General features: G+C 40.2%; 1 protein-coding gene across 13 annotated transcripts in view; it reads right to left on the minus strand.

The window, feature by feature from the left end:
* SMARCA2 (SWI/SNF related BAF chromatin remodeling complex subunit ATPase 2) overlaps positions 1-21,388 on the minus strand; it is a 163,698-nt gene that overhangs the window by 97,914 nt on the left and 44,396 nt on the right. For all 13 annotated transcript variants that reach the window (XM_081066797.1, XM_081066799.1, XM_081066790.1 and 10 more), the window contains 8 exons: positions 14,463-14,516; positions 11,490-11,620; positions 11,206-11,263; positions 8,972-9,072; positions 7,549-7,696; positions 3,886-4,049; positions 2,454-2,520; positions 1,641-1,751 (listed from right to left, as the gene is read on the minus strand). In XM_081066797.1, the coding sequence (XP_080922923.1) occupies positions 1,641-1,751; positions 2,454-2,520; positions 3,886-4,049; positions 7,549-7,696; positions 8,972-9,072; positions 11,206-11,263; positions 11,490-11,620; positions 14,463-14,516 (834 nt within the window). The remainder of the gene's footprint in view (positions 1-1,640; positions 1,752-2,453; positions 2,521-3,885; positions 4,050-7,548; positions 7,697-8,971; positions 9,073-11,205; positions 11,264-11,489; positions 11,621-14,462; positions 14,517-21,388) is intronic.

The raw sequence follows: 21,388 nt of genomic DNA on the forward strand, positions 1-21,388 counted from the left end.
TTCCCTACAAAACAGTGGCTATGGCCAAGAAAAGCATCTGGTGCTCAGATGTCCCTGGATCCCGCTGCAAAGCTCCCAGAGAGAGGAGGGAGACAAGCAAAGATTCCATATAGTCCTCGCCTTCCTCGTTAGAAGCACCAGGAAAGTCAGGGGAAAACAAACAAAATCATCAGTCAGGCTGGGATGTTCAGGTAAAAAAAATCCCCAGAGTTAGTGTTTTTTCCTCTTTCTACCACCTCTGAGAAAGTGTTTAAGAATAATTAAAGCTGTATGATCACCTGTCCTAAACTTACCAACAGCATGAAAAGAGACCAGCAGATAAAATGTGCTTAAATAAATCATCTAAATCCACTGTCCTGCCTAGTTTAGCTTGTGAAGTAATAAACAAGGAAATCAGAGGCTTTAGATTTCGCTATTGGGTCTACAACTAATTAGGTCTTCCACTTGGAAAAAAATGACTGCCCTCTTCTGCATCTTCATTCCGCCAGTAACAAACAAAATCAATACATCTCGTTACCAGGCATCTCCAATGAATTTTGAAATAAAGATGCAGAAGACACAATATGAATTTGTTTTAAAGGATCTCAAATGTATAAACACATTTTCATAGTAATGCTGAAAACACATCATTTCTGACACTGCCAAATTCATCTCTGAGTATGAGGAAAAAGAACACAGCATTGTTGCCAGTGCCATCTCAATTCTGAAACTTCCCCTGGGAACACATTTCCTTTATGTTATTTCCTGAGATGCCAGGCAAGGAACACTCAGTTCCCAGAGCAAAGGTTTAGTGCAGAGATAGAACAAACCCCAGAAATGGGGATTCTGTTCAGTTCTGGCCATAACTTTGTTTCAGATTATAGTGCTTTCAAAACACCACAGGGCAAAAGAAATTACTAAAGAAAAAAAAATTAAGTTTTCATATTGGCTCCATGAAAGAAAACTACTTCCATCATTCTACATGAACATATTAGGAGGCAAGATGATATAACTGGAAAAAATTTCTATTTTATGGCTAAAGTACAACTTAGGACATAAAAATTAGGAGACACGTAGGTTGCAGATAAAAAAACAAACAAATAAACAAAAAAACTCTTTTCCAGTGCCAAATAGTCACAGAAACAGCCCCGAGTAATTTAAACAATAATAGCCCATTATTTTACCAGGAAAAACCTAAACCAGGGATAGCAGAAAAGCCGCAGCTCGGAGAAATGTTCACATGGAGAAGACTATATGAAGAGGGCCTACTCATCTTTGGAGAGACAAAGGCACAAAAGGAATGAAGTTTCGCTACTGACAATAACCCAAGGCAACAAAAACAATTATTTCTTCCACAAGCACATTCAGGGCTGCTGGAGAGAAAAAGAGTTGCAGGAGGAACCCAGGTGAATTTTTTTGAGATGTCAACTCATTAACTTTGACAGGACAGGTAAGAGCCCTAGGATCAATGACATACACCAAAAAAGTAATACGCACAAAATGAAAACCCATGACCGAAACACATCTGACTCAGAAAAAAAAAAAAGAGAGATAGAAGCCATTTAATGATCATATTATACTAGTGAGTATAATTTGAGGAATATTTTACACTCCAGTGTGATGGTCCATAATTAGAGATAAAAGAATTTTTTTAAACATACCTTTGCAAGAATGTGCTTGTCTTTTATAATGTACTCATAAGTAGTCAGGAGGACATTGAATTTTCCACTCCGTAGCTGGGGTACAAGGGAGCGACGCATGGCAGGGGTGCCCTGAATAGAAAGAAAGGAAAAAAAAAAAAAAAAAAAAAATATATATATATATATATATATATATAACCCAATGGAAGTACGTGTGCATTATTTCTCACTATTCACAGCTTAATGGAGCCCTGACACATGACTAAAGATTACACATATATGCATTATCATATACGGATGCATTATCCATGAAGAAAGTGCTCGGTGAAATCGCACAGGTCTGGACACTTTTCAGAATCTTAGAGAGGCTTTCCCACTGAAAACTGAGGGGAAAGAGAGAAAAGGAAATTACAGTGACCTTGAGGTAGCAGAGAACCCGCTGCTCTGCTGAAAGGCTCCATTTCTATGGGAGCCTACAGCAGGCGGCCCGGGCACCTGGGTAATTGCCTAACTTTGCAGGAACAGTAGGCCTGGCAGCACCAACAGTGAGGCAGTCAGCAGCGCGCAGACTGTGCGGTATTTGTCGTTTGTATTACTCTCATCAGAAACCTCGCAATATGATAATTAACAATTTTCTTCTGCATTTCACTATCTGAAAGTAATTATGGTTTATTACAGTAATCTTCTTGGGATGATTAACTCTCCTGTTTAGTACATGATGTACATGACAAAACTTTACAACCAAATACAGTTCACAGATGTGCATATGGAACGAAGAAAATAGGGTCTATTTTTTGCTGTTCCACATTTATGTATAAATACAGCAGTCCAAACCTTGTAAGAAATTTTCACCACAGAAGGAGCCCATTTGTCAAATTCGTATGTCCAGTTAGAAAGAGTCCTATAAAACAAACAGGAAAAAAGAAGACATTTGTATAGAAATCAGTGGTTAAAAAGATGTTCTTATCTATGTTCAGGCCTCACCTTCAAAGGGGCTAGAGAATATAAAGTACCTCAACCACGTATTTATTTTAAAGGTGTAGGAATAACATTAATTTAGAAATAAGCTGCCACAAAGCATGACAAGTTTGTTGTGGGCTCATAAAAAAAATCTCATAAGAAAAAAATTAAAGAAAGCATTAAAATAGAGGGCAACCCCCCAAATTTTAATATAGCATTAAAAAATAGCAATTGCCAAAGTGATTTGATGAGTCTTTAAAAACAGCCACACATGTTCAGAGAAAAGTTGAGTCAGGAAAAAAATTACAAAAGCACATGCAAGTATTAAATAAATCTGTCAAGAGGAAGGAAGCAGGAGAAGAAATAATGAATGTTTAAAAAAAAAAAAAAAACCCTGAAAGTGTCACCATAATATACAAGTCAGAACATGTAAACTACAGATAAAAATCAAAATACATACTGAAAACATAGATAAAATGCAAAGAATGTCTACATACTATGGATTCAGATAACACAGACTAAAAAGGTCTGCAAATAGTCCTCCTATAGAAAAAAATTTGAAGACCATATTAAAATAGAACCTTTTATTTTTTTCTCAAGGTCCACGTTTATATTAGCACTGAGATCCTCTCAGTGATTAAAACTGCAACCAAACACCCAGGGACACTACAGCCAGGGAAGGAGGCTGTGAGTAGGTCTTCGTTCTCTTTGGAGTGTCCACTAAAAATCTATAAGGACGATGCAGTGGGCGAGAGGCTGGGAATTAAACGGTGAACAGCAAAGACCTGTGCTTACAAAGCAGCAAAATCACTGAAAGTAAAGTGCATACATGGAAGGAAATTTAACACAAAATGCATAGGTAGGATTTTTATTTAGATTCTGCTCTAAAAGATACAATAACGGAAGATTTCAGACTATATAGTCTTTTGAACATACGTAACCTTTTGAGAACGGAACAAGGAATAAAGAAATCCTTAAATTAAAAATTAAAAAACCAAGACCTTTCCCTTTCGTGAGCCACTGACGAAGTGCTGATGAATAAGACCCACTGTACGGCATGTAGGCTTGAGCCGCAATGCTAATTAATGGCTGATAAAATCACCTTGTCCAGTGCTTAAATAGCCAATCACAGAGGCTGGGAGCGGGGTTGAGGGGTGGGAAATAAAAACCTAAATCCAGACTTCTTGCTCTTGGTAGCCCCACTACATGCTACAATTCTGCCTTAAGTGTAAAACAATGACAAGCGACTAATAGGGCACTCCACAACATACAGAAAGATAACTGCAGGATAAATGACTTTACTTACGAAAGGGGAACAATGATGAGATAGGGGCCATTGAGTCTTTTGTGCTCCATCAGATAAGTGATAAGTGCAATGGTCTGTATGGTCTTTCCCAGCCCCATTTCATCAGCCAAGATCCCATTCAAATTGTTATTATACAGGGAAACCATCCATTCCAGGCCCTGGAGCTGAAATGAAGAGTAATTGCTTCAATTATCGAAGATCTGCACAGGTAATTAATACTAATACAACTCAAGTGAGGCTGTGACTTCTTAACTCCTCAGGGCTACAGGTTGGATTTCCCACCGTAGGAAAGGAAGGGAAGCACCAACACAAAAAGAATTTAAAATATGAGCCTGTAATCATCCCTGCTGCTTGGCAGGTGCTGAGTGTTAATCAGATTTAGAAATGATGGGCTGAAGCATACTGGTGGGATTTTAAGCAGCTTTGCTGCTCATCCCTGCTTAGCATTTCACAGTATATGACATTCTAGAATTATTATAAATGAAGAAAACCCAAACCCAAACCCATTCCAACCACTCCAAGAACAAAAAGCCAATGTGAGGATTAAAGACAAACAAATCAGGAGGCCGGTTTGGCTCGCAGATCCCGGATCATTAGAAATAGCCTTCCCCTGGCATAGTTCCACTGGCAAAGAAGCACCTCCCTCCAGGCGGGGATCCCCTCAGTAAGGAAGAGAGGTGACCAGGGAGCCAGGGGCTCGCTGCTGGGCCCACAGGAGGGCATTTCCTGGTGGAGAGAAACCTCCCCAGAAGCAATGTGGGCCCTTTCCAAGGGCAGCGCCCTGGAGCTGACTGCCGGGAAACATGTCCCCCGTGTTTGTCAAGCATAAAAACACTGCGCCAGAGATGCAGCTTTGGATTCCCTGTGTTAGTACAAGAAAGTTTGGGCGAAAATACAAAGTTGTTATACCTCCCTCTCCCAACCAATAATTCCCTTCCACTGTCATACCACAGATGCTCGATTTAAAAGGTAGGCTCAATTATATATAATATATATATATATATATATATATATATATATATATATATATATATATATATTAGCTAATGTCAATTTAGTGTGTTAATGAAGTTATACTTAAGGAAATGTTAATTTTAGTAGGTTTTATGTAAAAACGAAGTGAGTGATTCATGTATTTTAAACTTCATGAAATGACTATTCTGTGCAAGGGGCCATAGAAGGAGCTATTGCAGATGGGTACCTAGGTGCGTAAGACACATGCCTCCCTTCAGAAGCTTGCCGTCAAAGAGAAGAAAATAAGCCATTCACGTATACACATGCACCAAGAAATGGCTGGCAGTGCCAATGTCCTACGTATAAAAGTGTATTGGCCAGAGTTTTTCTTAGGGAGAGCACTGCAATGGTTTGAAGAAATATATTCATCTGCCATGTTGCAGTATCTTGTGCCATGCAAGACTCTTAAGTCATCCTAAAGCGTTCTGCAGAACAACAGCAACACCAAGAGACTGGAGAAAAACGGGGAGAGCCTTTGAGAAAATGGGCAAAAGATAGAGGGGAAGTGAGGAAATGACTGGGAACCCTAATTGGTGGTAAGGAAGAGCTGGGTGTCTGTAACATGACACCAAGACCACTAGACCTTTAGAAAAGTAACTAAATGCCAGAAACATTCAGACACGTGGTAGTAGTGAATTCTTTTTTTAAATGAAAATTGGCAAACGAGCTGAATTTCACATCTCTGTTAATCCCACATAAAACAGAAGTAGAAACTGGCAGCAGAAGGGTCTAAAAATTGATGAAAATTGTGGGAAGGGATTTGGACTTTCCTAGACCGTGGATTTGGAGGGGTTGGGTACTGAACCGAGCTTACATAGCTTTCCAGGAAGGAACAGGAAGACCTTAACAAGTACAAAAACTTGTCCAGGAGCAAGAAGGTAGAAAGCTTACTTACAGACAGTGATCCAAGAAGGCTTTGACCTCCAATTGTTAATTGTGAGAAATGGAAATGATCTCATCAGGCAGATATGGGCAATCAAGAGTCCAAGAAGAAAGAAATTTATGAGGGGGCACAGAGCAAGGCATGTTCTGGGATCTACTGCAGCCCAGTGCAGGAGAAGGACATGAGAGTCACACGTGGAAGCAAGGCAGACAGGTTTGAAAAGACAGTGACAAAAAGTGCTTTAAAAGGTGGTGGATGGCAGCAGAAATCAACATGGCATTAAATTACTTACGGATGATCCAAAGCACGCATCTCCCACATGGAGACATACGAGAACTGATTAGAACATACCGTGAGCTCACGTCTGCATCAGGTAGACCAAATCAGACGCTCACCACTTGGGACCTCGTGAAGCTCGCGTGGTCAATGGAGAAAACATGACCTTACTGCGGCCAGAGCAGTGGTTGTCAAAGTGTGCTCCGGGGACTGCTGGGGATACTCAGACCCCAGATCCACAAGGCCAAACAACTTTCCTAACAACACTAGGGCATTATTTACCTTTGATATTGTATTGACATTTGCACTAATGATGCAAAAGCAACCGTGGGTAAAAACGGCTGGCACTTCGGCCCAAATCAAGGCAGGACTGTAGCAGTAGTCACTGCATTCTTCCTCCGCGGGCCACGGAAGCAGACACAGTGCCAAGTTTTAAGAGTGTAGAAGCCCCGACCGAATCCAAAATGTTTGAGAACTGTTGGCCTAAAGTATGTCCTTCCTCAAGTATATTCTAAAAGACACTTGTTTTACAAGGCGATATATGAAAACAAGGTTGGGTGGCCAAAGAAATTTGGGAAATAGAAAGTTCAAGTTATTTTATTGCAGGACACTGATAGAATATACATTTATGTTTGTAGACTCATGATGTGCTTATGTATATCTTGGATTGCCAAAAGGGGCCCTGTCAGGTGCCCATATAGCTGGTTGGCTCAAGATGGTCCTGGCTTACGTCTATTATCAATTAATAAGGGCCCCTACTCACTCTCGTGAGTATCCAAATTTGGAATAGTATGTTATATGGGAATCCTAGTCACAGCTGATAATATTTCCCATATTAACTTGAACACAGAACCTATTTTTGCTTTTCTTTTTGAAGTATACCTCATGGGACAAATGTTCGAAGGAACACACTTTGGCAAACACTATGAAGTGGTAGGAGACAGAAGGTAGGAGCAGACCTCATTCCAGGCGGGTCAAATGAACCATCTGTTATGTTTACAGCCTCGTTTTTTTTAAAGCACACATCTCACCACTTCACTGTGACTTAAAAGAGAAAAACGCATATAGGTAATAGAAACTGACTCCTAAGGTGGCTGAATCCATAGCATCGAACTACTAAAATGTCAGCAGCCACCACTGGAATCTCTGAAGAAATACTTCATTTGTTTCCAGATTAGATATATACTGCCTGTACTCAGAAAATGTGCCCGGGCTTTCCATTTTGATGAGATCCACGATGAAACGGTTACACGGGTCCCACAACCATAAAAGAGAAAGCAGATAGGCCCTAGTAAAGAAGGTAAAATGGAAAGTGCTCCAAAAGCAGTTAGAGGCACAATGAAGCGAATGTCAATATTATAAGCCGTGTAACCTAAAAATGCCTCACTGTCATCACACCTCTTGAACACTCAACATGCGCATGACATATTCCCATCAAAATTAGGTAAAAGGCTGTGACTGACCATGGCAACACAAAGCGCACCACTTACCTGATAGTGCTTCAGGGTCCCGTTAATGAGCAGGGCAGACTGCTTCTCCACCCTCTCGGAGATGGCATGAGCCACGGTGTAGTAGGACTGCGAGCCTCTGGCACTGTACTGCATGCTGTATTCATCATCCACGTCTTGCTTAGCTGTCCTGAGACGGGGAAGGTGGACAATCACACCCAGACATTTTGGTGTGCCTGTCATTTTATCCCATTCAAAAAAAAAAGAATGGGAAGCCGAAAATAGCTGCAGTAGGTATGGTTTGTTTATCACCCGTTATTTAATCGCCTGGCAATTAAAATACATTATCTGTAATCCTCACAAAAAAACTAAGTAAGGCGGACATTATTGTTCTCACCCCCATTTTAAACAATGTGGAGAACTTCAGGCTCAGAGAGGTTAAGTAACTGACCTGGGCCACAGAAAAGGTCGTGGAGTCGGAATTTGAACGCAGGCCCGCCTGACCTCGTATGACTAATATGAACAAGAACCGTACCTGCAGATCAACTTTGCCTGAAGCTGTCCTCGGCTCTCAGGATGCCAAAACACATCCTATTCAGAGCACTGCCTAAAGCTTGGAGGACAGCTGAGAGAGGGCTCAAGTCACCATTAAAGAGACAGGAAAGAGGAAAGGTAGTTTTCCAGTTTCCAAGCCTGGGTAAGAAGTTAGTATTTTATTCTACAGGCCATGCGGAGCCATGATGAGGTTCCTAAAATCTTCCGTGAAGGAGGAAGGCAGACTGATAAAACAAAGGTTCCTAAAGTAGGGCATTGAGCCTTGCAGTAAAAGGAGAAAATATTAGAATATCTATTTCTGGTTAAGAAAAAAAAATCTCATCACTTTATAAAGTTCTATTTTGCATACTGTTTCACAATTTTCATTTAATATTACAGCTATATAAGCGAAGAGCTGTATAGACCAGTGATACAGAAGATGGGGGGTTCAGCACAGAGCTGAGTACTCAGATGGGGGGAAAGGAGAGGGTTTCAAGGTTTCTGGGGTGTTTGTGGGCAGGAGTTGGTGGCTGAGACAGATGGGGGGATGGTGTTTCTCACGTGGGCTTCTGGGTGAGTGTTGATGCCATTAAGGGAGGAAGAGCAGCGAAGCAGCCAGCAAGAGGGGCGTGTCTGATCGCTTCCATCTGGGATGGAGTGCACGTGACAGGTGAGAAGCCCAGGAGTGAGCTGGGGCGGCAGGAAGGGATTCAGGAGGGACCCGAGGGCGGAAGGAAGGAGACGAGCCACCCAAAGCCCTCGGGCTTGGTGGCCAGGAGCGCAGCGTGGACGTCTGACAGCAGCATTTCAAGTGGAGTGTGGGCATGAAGTCTGCTTCCTTCTTTCAACAGAATGTTCTAAAAGAAACTCCATAAAGCCTAATCCTCACGAAATGCATGTGCAAAGGAGGAAACTCCTGAGAGATACGCACTCAATGATCTGCTTAGCGTCCTTCTCGGAAACTTCTTCACTGTTTGGATCCAGAAGTATTTTCTCTTCGGTTTCCTGCCGACTGGACTCTTCTTCTTCATCCTAGGAAAGGAACAAAGATAAAGATACGGGGAAGATTCCATTTTAACAAGGGAATCTCTGGGATTGGCATTTTCAGAAAAGAGATTAAACAGTATTGAACTTAATAAAGAGTCTTCAATTTCACAAATGAAGTAAATAAAAGTAAGGGAGGAACTAGATTTAGCACCTACCTCTACCGGGCAATACACACCATTCCGCTGCTGTTTAAATCATTGAATTAGAGAATGAAAGGAACCCTCTGAGGATCCCCTAGAACCTGTGCTCCCAAGAATATACATGTAAAAATCATGCCAGAAAGAGGGACATGTATTATTGTTTGGTTATCAAAGAGTCCTGTAGACCAGATCTCTCTCAGTTATCCAATGACATCCTATATCCCTCTCTCCAAAGCCAGACTCTGGAGATCTTAGTATTGTCCTACTCATAAAAATGTTCTCCCTGATAATGCCAGTGGGCCTGTGATAGCCCCACGGGTGTTCCCAGTAGTGGGACTGGCGCTTATACACACACTGCTTTCTGTGGCTACTTTGCATCGCGTGGTTCTGAATATTGAGAGTCAAACTCAGTCACTTGGCAAATGGACGCCTTACCTCCCCACTTATCCATTCTGTACTACATTCTGCTGATCTGTTTGAAAGCTTCACTAAATATACCAAGTCCAATAGTAACCACTGGTGTTGAAGGCTAAGTCTTTCCAAATAATACAGTCCAGTTTCCTTTAAAAGTAGACTGAAAGAGAACACTGTTTTTCCGACAGTTCTTGAAGTGAAAACATGTCATATGACACAATATTAATGCTAAAAAGCAAGGCTACGATAACAGATCATTGAGACACTGGGGGGGGGGGTAAGCTGAGGAATCAGCACAATGCCTTCCTTTTCCAGGTGACGACTGAAGCACGGACAGGTGAAGCACTAGTGACAGACCTGGGGTCTCTGAACCCCCGAGTCAGAGTTCACTCTATTCCCAGCTTTCTAGAGCCATCTGCAGTGTCAGTCTCAGGCTGGCGTATGCGGGTTAAGCAGCCCACTTTATGTCCTCTCTGTACCCGCCGCCCCCTCCTCCCCCGCCCCCAGCTCTCTTACTCAATGAGAAGATTCTCCCAATGGATCATTTATAGGCCCATTCATCCATGTAAACAAGAAACATTTTTAAAATTGATTTTGTAAGCTTCAAGTATCTCAGTGAAAGAGTAGCCTATAAAAAAAAAATAGCGTGGCTCTAAAAGTATTTGCTTTTTAATAGTATGCTTTTAAAAATATATAAATTTTATTATTTTTCCTCTGTGCGCAGGCAGTCAGTATCCATGACAGATTAATTTAAAACACAGGTCCACAAAATAGAAGGAAATAACAATTGTCTTAACATCCCAGTGAGCTATTATCAATAAGGCGGCTTTGCCTGGTCCACGGCGTCCATAGCACGCAATGAACCAAGACTCCTCTCCACAGGGAAACATCAGATCTAATGACTATGCACTAACAACGCTCTAATACCGGAGATGCAAATCTTCTTCATTTGTAATTATTAAACATTTCATAGTTGACCTAAAGATTTATTATTTCTTAATTTCCATTGACAGTATCTAAGGTTACCCTTTTAGCTTCTAGATATATTGAATATTCCTTCCAAGAGACTGGAAAATGTGTTTCTCTTTTGGTAACATGTATATCCGAGGAATTCAAACGGGAATCACATTTAAAGAGAAACCAAGGGGATCAATAAACTCATTTAACCAAGCCCATGTTGACCTTTTATGTAACCTTACAAACTTTCCACTTCAAATAGACTCTAAGGCCCAAAGGACTTCAGAAATTTTTAGGCGGCGGACCCACCTGGTGGCATGGAAGTGTCTTTCCCAAAGGAATCCACCTTCAGTTCTCCCCAAAAGACCTTTCTATCACTGCCGATTTAATGACAGCTTCTCTGTTCTTGGTTCCAAATAAATTTAGAATTCGCCAGGTCTCCCCATTGGCCAGAAGCCCCCAAAAGGCTTGCCCCACCAAAGCTCTGGCAAACCCTTAGTCACAGTCATTATCCCAAGGCCAGCACTGAAGGAAAAAGCGCTAGGACCCAGGTGCATGCTTCATAAATGTCCAAACCAATCAACTCCAAACAGAGAGGCAGACATACCTCTTCCTCATAATCAGAATCACTCTCTTCGCTGTCGGACCTGGGGGCAACTTCATAACTACAGGAAAAGGAGAGAGGAAGAAGAGGGGGCTTAGTTCCTTCCATCATAAAACAGTATATGCACATGCATGGCTTAGCTACCATATTCCACGTGCAAATGACAAATACGGTAACAATTTTAACCATTTTAGCAAAGGTCATGTGGCTTTAGTTCCAAGGTTTTACAAGGACCACAAAAATCTTAAAAGCCAAAGAACACCAATAATTCTACTTTAATGCTGTACCCAGGATTCATTTCCAACCAGGCGTCCAGCTGACTTGCTTTGGGTGCTTCCGGTCCAAATAGGACCTTGCCGGTTTCTGTATGAGTCACTTTGACAGGAAGGTCACTCATCTGACTGCTCTCATCTATGGGCTAGAAAGGAGAAAAAAAAACAAACAAACAACAAAACGCATCACCACTTGGTGTTAAGATGATCTTCTCCCAGTTCTATGCTGGACATTTCTTAGGCTTTTGGCTGCCCAGCATCTGAAACCTTTTCCTGTGATAGGAGATGTCATTATCTAATGAGTCTTGGTGGAAAGGGGGAGGCCATCTCCTACTAAAGAAATGAAAAAACACACACCAGCCTCCCTTTGCACCTAGGGTACCGACCAGCACAAGAGCTCAGCTCCGCCGGCTGGATGCACTCACCAAGGCTCTGAATCAGGAGCAAGAAGTTCAGGAAGCAGGGACCTACAGGCACACTGGCGGGAGAGCAGACCACAGCGGCAGCACTGCCAGTACAGTGGTATTAGCGGTGACAAGCTCCCAGTGTCAGCCACAGCCTCACTAACCAGGTGTATAGTACAGCATTGGGTATAGCCTCCAGTCAGGTTCTCCAGGCTTCCTGGAGAGCTAGCTGATGAATTACCCAAACACCCTATTAACACATTGCCTTCTTACTTAAATCAGGCACAGTTCACTTTTGTCATTGGTTATTAAGAACCTAAACCCCCTCATCATAACCCTGCAGATAATGACGATTGCAACGTCATGGTTTCAGAGATAACGGGAAGATGAAAAGGTATGTAACTGTGTCATCTCATTCCTGGCTGGTTTGGCTTCTGCAGAACCCGTGTCCTTTATCCAAAACCAAACCACCAGGTATCTAGACCAACCATTGGTACCTATGTGTGATAAAGCAAAAAGCTCCGCTCATTTGAAAACCTGGAGAACAGACCGAGACTGAGCTCAAGTTCATTATTATACTGTCAGTGAAAAATGGCTTGCTCAGATAATTAAGACAATAAATGAAATTGCAGAGACCATGCTTAACCTACTTCAGAGAACAAATTGTTTTTAAAAGGCCTAAAATTGGAGTAATCCTATGCAAATGAATGCCTCTGATTAGAGGGTGACTGTACTTCTAGGAGCAGATCCTCAGGCAAGATGTTTGTTTGGAAATGCTTGATATGTGAAAGGTTCAAGTTATCCAACTCCTTAAAAACAATGAAATTCAATGTTTAGACTATTAATTAAGTCCAAAGAATTTTTCCTAAATTATTCTTATTTGGAGTTAAATAAAAATGATAGGGAAAACAGAATTCTGTAGGTTATCTTCTGTGTCTAATGGGAAACGACCTCCCACCAAATCCGTTCTTTCCCTCTTCCCCCTCAACAAGTGCCATCAGAATAAGAAACAATATGTTAGCGATTATCTGCAAAAATGATCTTTGAAAAAAAAAGTTTACTCCAGACTATCATTTTTTCCTTTTGCGAGTGCTAAAGCAGTGATTGCAAACACCATCATTTCGCATGCCACGATGACGTCTTTCTCTCATTAATGTAAAAGGGGACCTGTATGCTCACGTGATCAAACAAGGCAATCTACCATTGTCTATCACCTCCCTTAGAAAAATCATATTCCATGATCTTGAACTATTATAATACAGCTTGTTTTATTGCTTTCGATGCCATGCCTCAAAGAAAATTGGAAATCATTGTAGCTGGAATGAAAACTTTGGCAGAAGCACGGAATAAGCACAGTAGAGTGTAATAAGAACATTATTTCAAAACAAACTGAGCAAGATGTCCACTTCGCCAACTTCAGCAAACAGAACACAATGTGCTAAGATTAAAAGGGAGGGAAGAAAAGGTGTATGTCACAGGCCCAACGTCAGTACGTAATTTTCCCAAGAAATAATAAGAGATAAGAGCACTATGGCACTAACATGTTACATCTCTCCCTCTCATGCTTGTTAATTATAGACCGATGTGAAGCGTGCTTTGGTAAGGCTGGGCTTTTACAAATTAGAGTGTTTCTAAGTGCTCTAACACGTAGTATTCTTCCCCCATAACAGCCCACTGAGAATTCCTTACATATTAGACATTTATTCTGATCCTTTCTTTCCTTATGACGGATTATAGTGGTTAAGCAACATTTATTGTTCAAGAGGTTTCTGCATAGAATAGTGGTTTCAACCTTTCTTCTGTATCCAGGCTGTTCGCATTCACAACACATCTCACATGCACAGCGATTCCAGAATGGGAAGAGGCAACCCTCTACCCACCCTAAACCTCCAAGTAGTTTTATCTGAATCTATGAGAGGAGAAGGCAGCTTGAAACAAACTCCTTCCTCGTCCGGCTCTGGGGTTATGTCCCCTCATATGAATCACTGGTAGAGAACCTTGAGTTTTCAGAAGAAAAACAACCCCATAAATGAATAATTGTATTCTCACGATTCAGGAGAGTATTGGAAATACTAGAAAAACAAAGTTTAGGAATATGCTGATGAATCTACAAATAGAAGCTGCATTGTAAGCCTATAGAAGATGTCAGAAAATAAATTCAACCTAGTATGTGAATTGTTTGGTTTGTGGAATTTTATCATTTCAAATTAGCTATAAACTAAGGAAAACAGGTCCTAGTTTATACTTCTGTGTCATTTACTGGGTAAATGTAACCACAGAATCGCTTAAGATTTTTATACATCCCAACTATTCATAGACATACGCTTATAGGTGCATAGAAAATTCTGGAATGGTACACAAGAAACTTAATATAAGTTGATTGGCAGCCTGAGAAGGAAGTTACTTTTCAGTGTATCCCTTTCATACTATTCTAATGTTTTATTATGCTAATGTACTACTATTTTTACTTAAAAATGAATAGCTGAGGAAAAATAAAATTAGTATACGTAGACAGTGGTACTTGCAAGGTATGGCAGAGACTTGTAGAGCAGAACACAGTAGAAAGGGATGCAAAATCCCTTACCTCTCCATCTGGTCCCAGGGCAGACTCTCCTCCCTCTGCATTCTCTTCAGCCTTCTATAAAACAAGAATGTGTCAAATGTTATGTGTCAACCAAGAAGATGGATATAGGACGGACTTCGTGGCAACTCTGGGGTACCTAATAGCATATCATTACTACTCATCCTCATCTAACACAGCTTAAGTATCAATGCCTTTTATTTTATATTTCTTTTCACCAAGACAAAGTATTTATTTTATTAGCAACTTGCAGAGCATTAAAGCCAGGTGTGATTCAAGGCCTGCACACTAGGGATTTGTGGATTGTGTGTTCTAGGAGCCAAGCTGTTCAAGACGTGGCAGCATTGAGAGAGAGGTCAGGATCTGAAATGTTCTTGTGTTTGGCACTATGAAGACAAATCCTGGTGTAATCAGCTCAGCTTTCCTATTCCCTTAGCAAGTTTTCTAAAAATGTCTATTGAGAATAAACTCTGAACCACACTCTTGACTCATAAAAATACAAAATGATACAAAATTCTGTGAGTTCTCTGAATGTTTTTCATTCTACCTAATGGGCTTTTATAATATGTACTCTTTCCACAGTGGGTATGTGGGAAAATTTGATGTAGATATGGCGATCTCATATAAAATTCTGTCATCTACTATTTCTTAACTATTCCAATATCTTAGTCCGTTACCCTCTATGTGCCTCAGACAGCCTAAATGGAAAGCAAAGGTTATGTCACATTTTGTACACACCCACGAGAGTCTCATCTGCAATATACACAAAATGTCTACAATTTCTTATGCTTATAACGACCTCTTTGACAAGTGAAATCTTTAACATCACCTTTACAGAATCCTTATTTTAAAGTTATTGCTGGAGAGTTATACTATTTCTGGGTAGTATAATGAGGGGAAAAAAAACTTCAGTCATTTCTTTACCAAGACATTTAAGAAAATGAGCTTTCCTCCCCTGGGCCCTTCATTTAATTAAAAATATATATAATGATACAGAATCAATATTAACTCCACTTTGTTTACTTAAGGTATTGATTATATAATATGTTTTTCCTTTCCATGAAAATAACTCAATTGTCTTTTGACAAAACAGCTTTTGTAGAAAATGTTTAAAATCCAACCTTTTGTCCATATTGAAGAAACGCAGTTCCCATAAATGTTTGAAAATTTTGAAGTTCTTTTATAGTTATCTTATAAAAACATGTATGTGTGTATGCCAAAGCACAAGGCACTGCTCCCTTTGATTATGATTTCCCATGAATTTAATTTTCTATTTATGTTACCCCAAAGTGAAAATGTTTACAAGCTCAAAAGAAATGATCAGTATCGAAAAGCACCAGGCCCTATGCGTAGGCTAGAAATACAGAGAGAACAATGGCAGAAAAACTCAGACATGAAACCAGCCCCTGAAGTTTCCATTTTTGGAATTCTCTACTCAGGGAACTGTTTTAATTAATGGGAGAAAGTCAATTAATCCCACCATTCTTTCCATACAAATCAGAAGTAAGCTACAAATTTAGCCAACAAAGGAAATCAAATGAGACAACGAATAAGCCAATTTCCAGTATCTAGCTAACGGAATGGATCACCATTTCAATGAACAATACATTAAAAAGCTTGAAGGACCATAAATAATAGAACCAAAACTGTTCTAAAGGATATTCTTCTATGAATATGCTATAGACTAGCAGTGTGTTATCTCAAAACTGCCTCATCATCAGGCCCTTTCATTACTTAAAATCTTCTAAACTGATTTTTAAAAATTCTACTAGGTCTCAAATTGGAGAGGCAATGTAATATTAGATTTAAGAAAGTTGGTTCTGGAATTAGATGACCTGCTTTTGAACCCCAGCTGCATCACTAAATGCAAGAGACCTTTGCTGTGTGAACTTGAACAAATCGTCTCTGTGTCTTGGTTCCCTTAAATCAGGGGCAGTAACAGTTCCTAGTACACCACAGGGCTGTTGTAGGACTGAGTCACTATTTCAATATGTACAATTCAATATCACATTTGATATACACGGTGACCATCAATCTCTACAATGTAAAAGAATCAACAACAGTCCAAGAGCTTTCTTTTATGTGTATCTAAGACTGGCTATAGCACTGTCTGAAAACTGCTTCCGTAGGTTACAAGGTCAGGGATTTTTGTCTGTTTTATTCACTCATGTATTCCTATACCTACAAGGGTGCCGGGCACTTAAAAGACACTAAATAAATTATTTTGTGAATGAATGAATGAATGAATACAAGCAACAAGAACAACGCATGTGCTCAATGAAATTATTATTGTTGTGATTAGGTGTCCACATGTTTGCAAGCCAAAACAGTTAAGACCATATACACAACTCACTGAACTAGTGCTCTGAGGCTGCTCTTCCTCTCAATTTAGCTATGGTATTATATGAGGTGGAAGCCAGGGGGCAGTCTACTCTATGGCAAGAGATGCCAAGGTCTCCCATCATGCTTTGGATTCCTTCAGACTGGTGAAGATTTCTGGTTGGTATGCTTTCTTTTATAAATTCATGTTCTCACATCAAACTGGTCCTTTATCACCCCTCCCCCCCAGAAAAAGCCTTCCCGTTTTCTGGTTCAAGATGAACACCAAACAGACTGCGACTGGCATTAACTGTTTGAGCTAACTTTTCACATTTCCACAGTCTCTGTGCACCTGGTGAAACGGCCTGGTGCTGATGTGGTAGCTGCTACCATGTCTCCCACTGCCTGAGGAATTGTCACATCCAGTTACTGGTATTATGTGACTGCAAGCACATCCTATCAATATTACTGGCTGATGCCTGGGCTTAGTTCCACTGATTAAAAACGAAACACTGAAGTGCATCCATTAATCAGGAGTAAAGGAACTTTGTACTGGCTTCTTCCTACCTGAAAAAAGTTTGGAACTAATTATGTTCATGGAGGACGAGAGGAGGGTAATTAGCCTAGTCATGACACAAATTACTCATAAAGACAATTTGGGTTCCTAATTTCCAAGGCCAATGGCAATTCATTCCTTCCATAAAGAAATGTTCAGGAACAAAGCTATGTTCATAGCTACCCATCTTCCTTGAAGAAGCTGTATAAAATAATCAGTGATAGGACCAAGAAGGGGAAGAAATCCCTAAACATGAAAATCCCGTTTAAGCTGAACTCAAGAAAATAGATTTCAATGGGGCACTTTATTTAGATTACCACAACACAGGCCACAAACAGCCTCATTTTGTAAAGAAACCGTTGTATACCAAATATTTTACAATCCATATTATAAAATGAATGTATTTTATTCCCCAGCAGGTGTTGTTATAATACACTGAAACAACATTCAAATGTGCTGGCATCTTAAAAACTCATTCTGTTTCAATGGAAACCTAACCTTTCAGAAAGCACTTGGGTTATTTTTACTGTCATTTAAGTGGACCTTTGAGCATTAAGATAGGGGATCAGGCAATAAAAAATAGCCAAGGATATCAAATTAACAGGCAATTGCATATTACTTTGGTTGTGCCTTGCAGAGAAAACCAAGTCTAACGTTTTGACTCAAGTAACTGGTTAATCCAGTTAAGCAGCACTTTGATCCAAACCTCTGGTTTCACCCATTTTGACACTGAGCTAATCAAATGAATCTAATCATGGTGGCATTGTATTCACCTATCTTTACAACAGTGAATACACTCAAATGCCCACAGTTACCTAAGAACCTTTCTTTTACCTAAGAAAATCTCCTTGTATAGGAAAGCCGCAATAAACTATATCATCTTTGGGGGAAACATAACAGATAAAAGAACGAAGAAGAATCGGAGATTAACTTGAATTTAAAACAAATGTCTGAACAACATCACTACTTTGCATTTGATGCTCTTTTCACAAAAAATTATACTAAAAGGCTTTTCTGATTTCTTGATATCTGAAATGGATAAAAACACATTTCCTATCACTACATTATGATGGACAGGTTCCCTCTTCCAGAATGTTCAGTCCTGCGATTTGCTAATGATTGTGCTTGATGAGAGAGAGAATAAAAGAGCTATCAGAAAGAAAAGCAAACACAATGAAAAAGATCCCGCACAGTGTTCCCCCGTGGATTCTGAGTATATTCCTATCAGTATCACGGGTGTCCAAGAAATGTCCCAAGTCAGTAACGAGGACATGGGTCTGCTGGTAAATACCTCATTGGAAGATTCGAAAGAGGAAATTAAATATTTATGTTCAGCCTCAAGTCAACAGCTCGGGGAGCTGAACCCCTGAAATGGCTAGACTTCTAAGCAGTAGGTTCGAGTCAGGAGGTGGCATGGACTCCTCACCACAGCTTAAGGAAAAATGCACCCTAAAACCCTGCAAGACAAGACATACCTTATTATCACCAGAAACCATTCTAAATTAGAGGCCACACAATGACAAATTCTCTTTGTAGGAGCTGGGTGGGGTGAAAAGGGGTAAGCAGAGTCCACCAGAAATAATAAACTTCCTGCTGCATGCCTCAGTAGTCAAAGAACCTGTTACTGTCCTAAAAGACAATGTTCAATTAACCCTCAACTAGAAATAAAATCGTCGCTATTTATTTACTCAACACCACAGAGAATATACAATAAGGAGAAAAAGAAGACTTCATTTCCGAAAAACCTATAACCGCATTTCAGTAATCATGATCCTGCATGTATACCACAGGTCTACTTGATAAAATAACTAAGATTTACTGAGCAATTGCCAGGTGCCAGGGAACATTCTAAATGCTTTTAAGAAACTTTTTCCTGCAACCCTAACAGGGTAGGTACTGCTCCTATCACCTTCTGACAGATAAACAGACGGAAGCACTAGATAATAGATCTTTTAATGAAATATCCTACATGGGAATAAGCAAATTAGTAGGATAGGTTTTCTTACGCATTTATGAATATAAAAGACTGTGTGCTAGTAGGACTTGGACAGTGGTCCAATCTTCTAATTTGGCATAGCCAATCCTATTTGTACACATCCTGGTGACTTCAGCTAACGCCCTCCCCCTTTTTCTCCAGTAGTCCCCCCGTAAATGTTAGAGAACAATCATGGCGGAGGATGGAGACCTCAAGGTCATGCTCAGTGCACGTAATAGTGCATTCATCCCGGCACACTGCGGAGACTGGTTTCACATAATTAGGGATTTCAATTCCTTAAAAATTACTCCTCCTCTAACACTTAAGTAGATGCATACAGTTTACTTCTTTTTCTTCCATTTCAAGTACATTAATGGAAGACCAGGCTGAGAAGAAGTTTCAGGATGATTTATAAATGTACATACTTCAGAGAAATGGTTCTAATGGAGAGAAGAGAAAATTAAACAAGGTTGTGACAGGTTAAAAGAATCTCCCTATTAGTTAAAGGAACCCCTGTATCATTCACTAACAACAAGTAAACACAATAAACTCCCAAACGGAAAAAAAACAGGCCTTCTCTTTCACACTGGGGCTCTTTAAAAATTATACATGAGTTTAATACAAAGTAAAAAGTATCCCTTTCCAATTAAACTACAAGGTCCATCATACTCGTCCTTATCAGCATAGTTCCTTGAGTAGGTGCTACCAGCTCGATGCTATTAGCTCACTGGGTAAAAAAGGTTTTCTCAAAACAAAGACCTTTGACGCCGTTCTTAATTTTTAAAAAATGCAGACAGGTACAGTATAACATTCAATTCTATGGAAAAATACTGAAAGGGATGGCATAGAATATTTAAGCTTCTGGACACAGTTTCCCTCCTCGACAAAGGAGTTGGAACAAATAACTCTCAATCATTCACGCTAATGGAGGGGAGAAGGAACTACAGATAAACCAAAGTGTGAAATAATCAGCTTTCGAAAGCATCCATTTCCTTTGCACTGGCATAAAGGTGCAGCTGGAATGGGGCAATTCACTTTGAACTAAGTCTCAAAGCCACGTGAAAGACAGTTTTCAGGAAGGACTTGGAAGGGGCCCAGTTTCTTTCTTTATCCCATTTCTCCCAGCAAGATGGCCCAGGAAAGAAATACAGCCTGTCCTCCTTAGTCCTGCTGAGGGCTCAAATGCTAGGCATCCTGAGAGCATGCCAGGGAAGAGGTAAGGGCTGCCAATGATGTAATAATTCTGCACATTCAACCATGTGAGATCACCACGGGAGATGCCCAGGGAAATACGTAAGGAAGACTGAAAGTGCTTTGCTATTATTATTCATCTGCCAGGAAATCAGGCCCCATCTCCAATGTGACTGACAGTGTTTCTCCTTCACACCATACATTATCGTTTATAATTATATATTTAGGTGCATATTTAATTAATGTCTGTCTGTCTGTGTCCTTCTTTCTCTCTGATTAAATTGAGAGAGAGGGGAAGAGTGCTGGCACCATTACACTCTCTCCCCCAGCAATCAGCACACTGCCTAGATCATAGTAAGTGTTCAGTTAGTATTTGTTGAGCAAATGCATAAAAGAGAGTAAGTGCCATTAGCAAACCTGAAGGTAAGAGTTTGGAGGTAGAGAGCCAACCAATAGATTAAGCAGAGCTGGCAGCACCATGAGAAATACTGTGACAGGTTCCTGCTCTGTACGGATTAATACAAAAATAAAGGCATAATCATTGTCACTCGATTATGTATCTTTCTTTGCCCACGATGAAATAACGATCGAATACCATGGCAGAAATCTACTAATTATAAGCCAAAAGCTCAAATTTGGGCAATTAGCTTTTACACCCAAAGAAATGTAGAATATTAACTTTAATACTAAAAACACTAACGGTGACCTTTTTGTGACAACCTCTGCAAAATACATGGCTGGGTTAGGAAAAACTAAAAGTGCCACTTTGTGGGATATGCCACATATGGAATATTATAGCAGTGTATCTGTTTGCCTATGTGCTCTTCATGAACTCTGAAAACGTCTTTTTAAGTCAGAAATTGGGAGCTGGAATTTTGCAAAGTCTAA

This window comes from Rhinolophus hipposideros, assembly GCF_964194185.1.
Source record: "Rhinolophus hipposideros genome assembly, chromosome: 11".
Classification (NCBI taxonomy): domain Eukaryota; kingdom Metazoa; phylum Chordata; class Mammalia; order Chiroptera; family Rhinolophidae; genus Rhinolophus; species Rhinolophus hipposideros.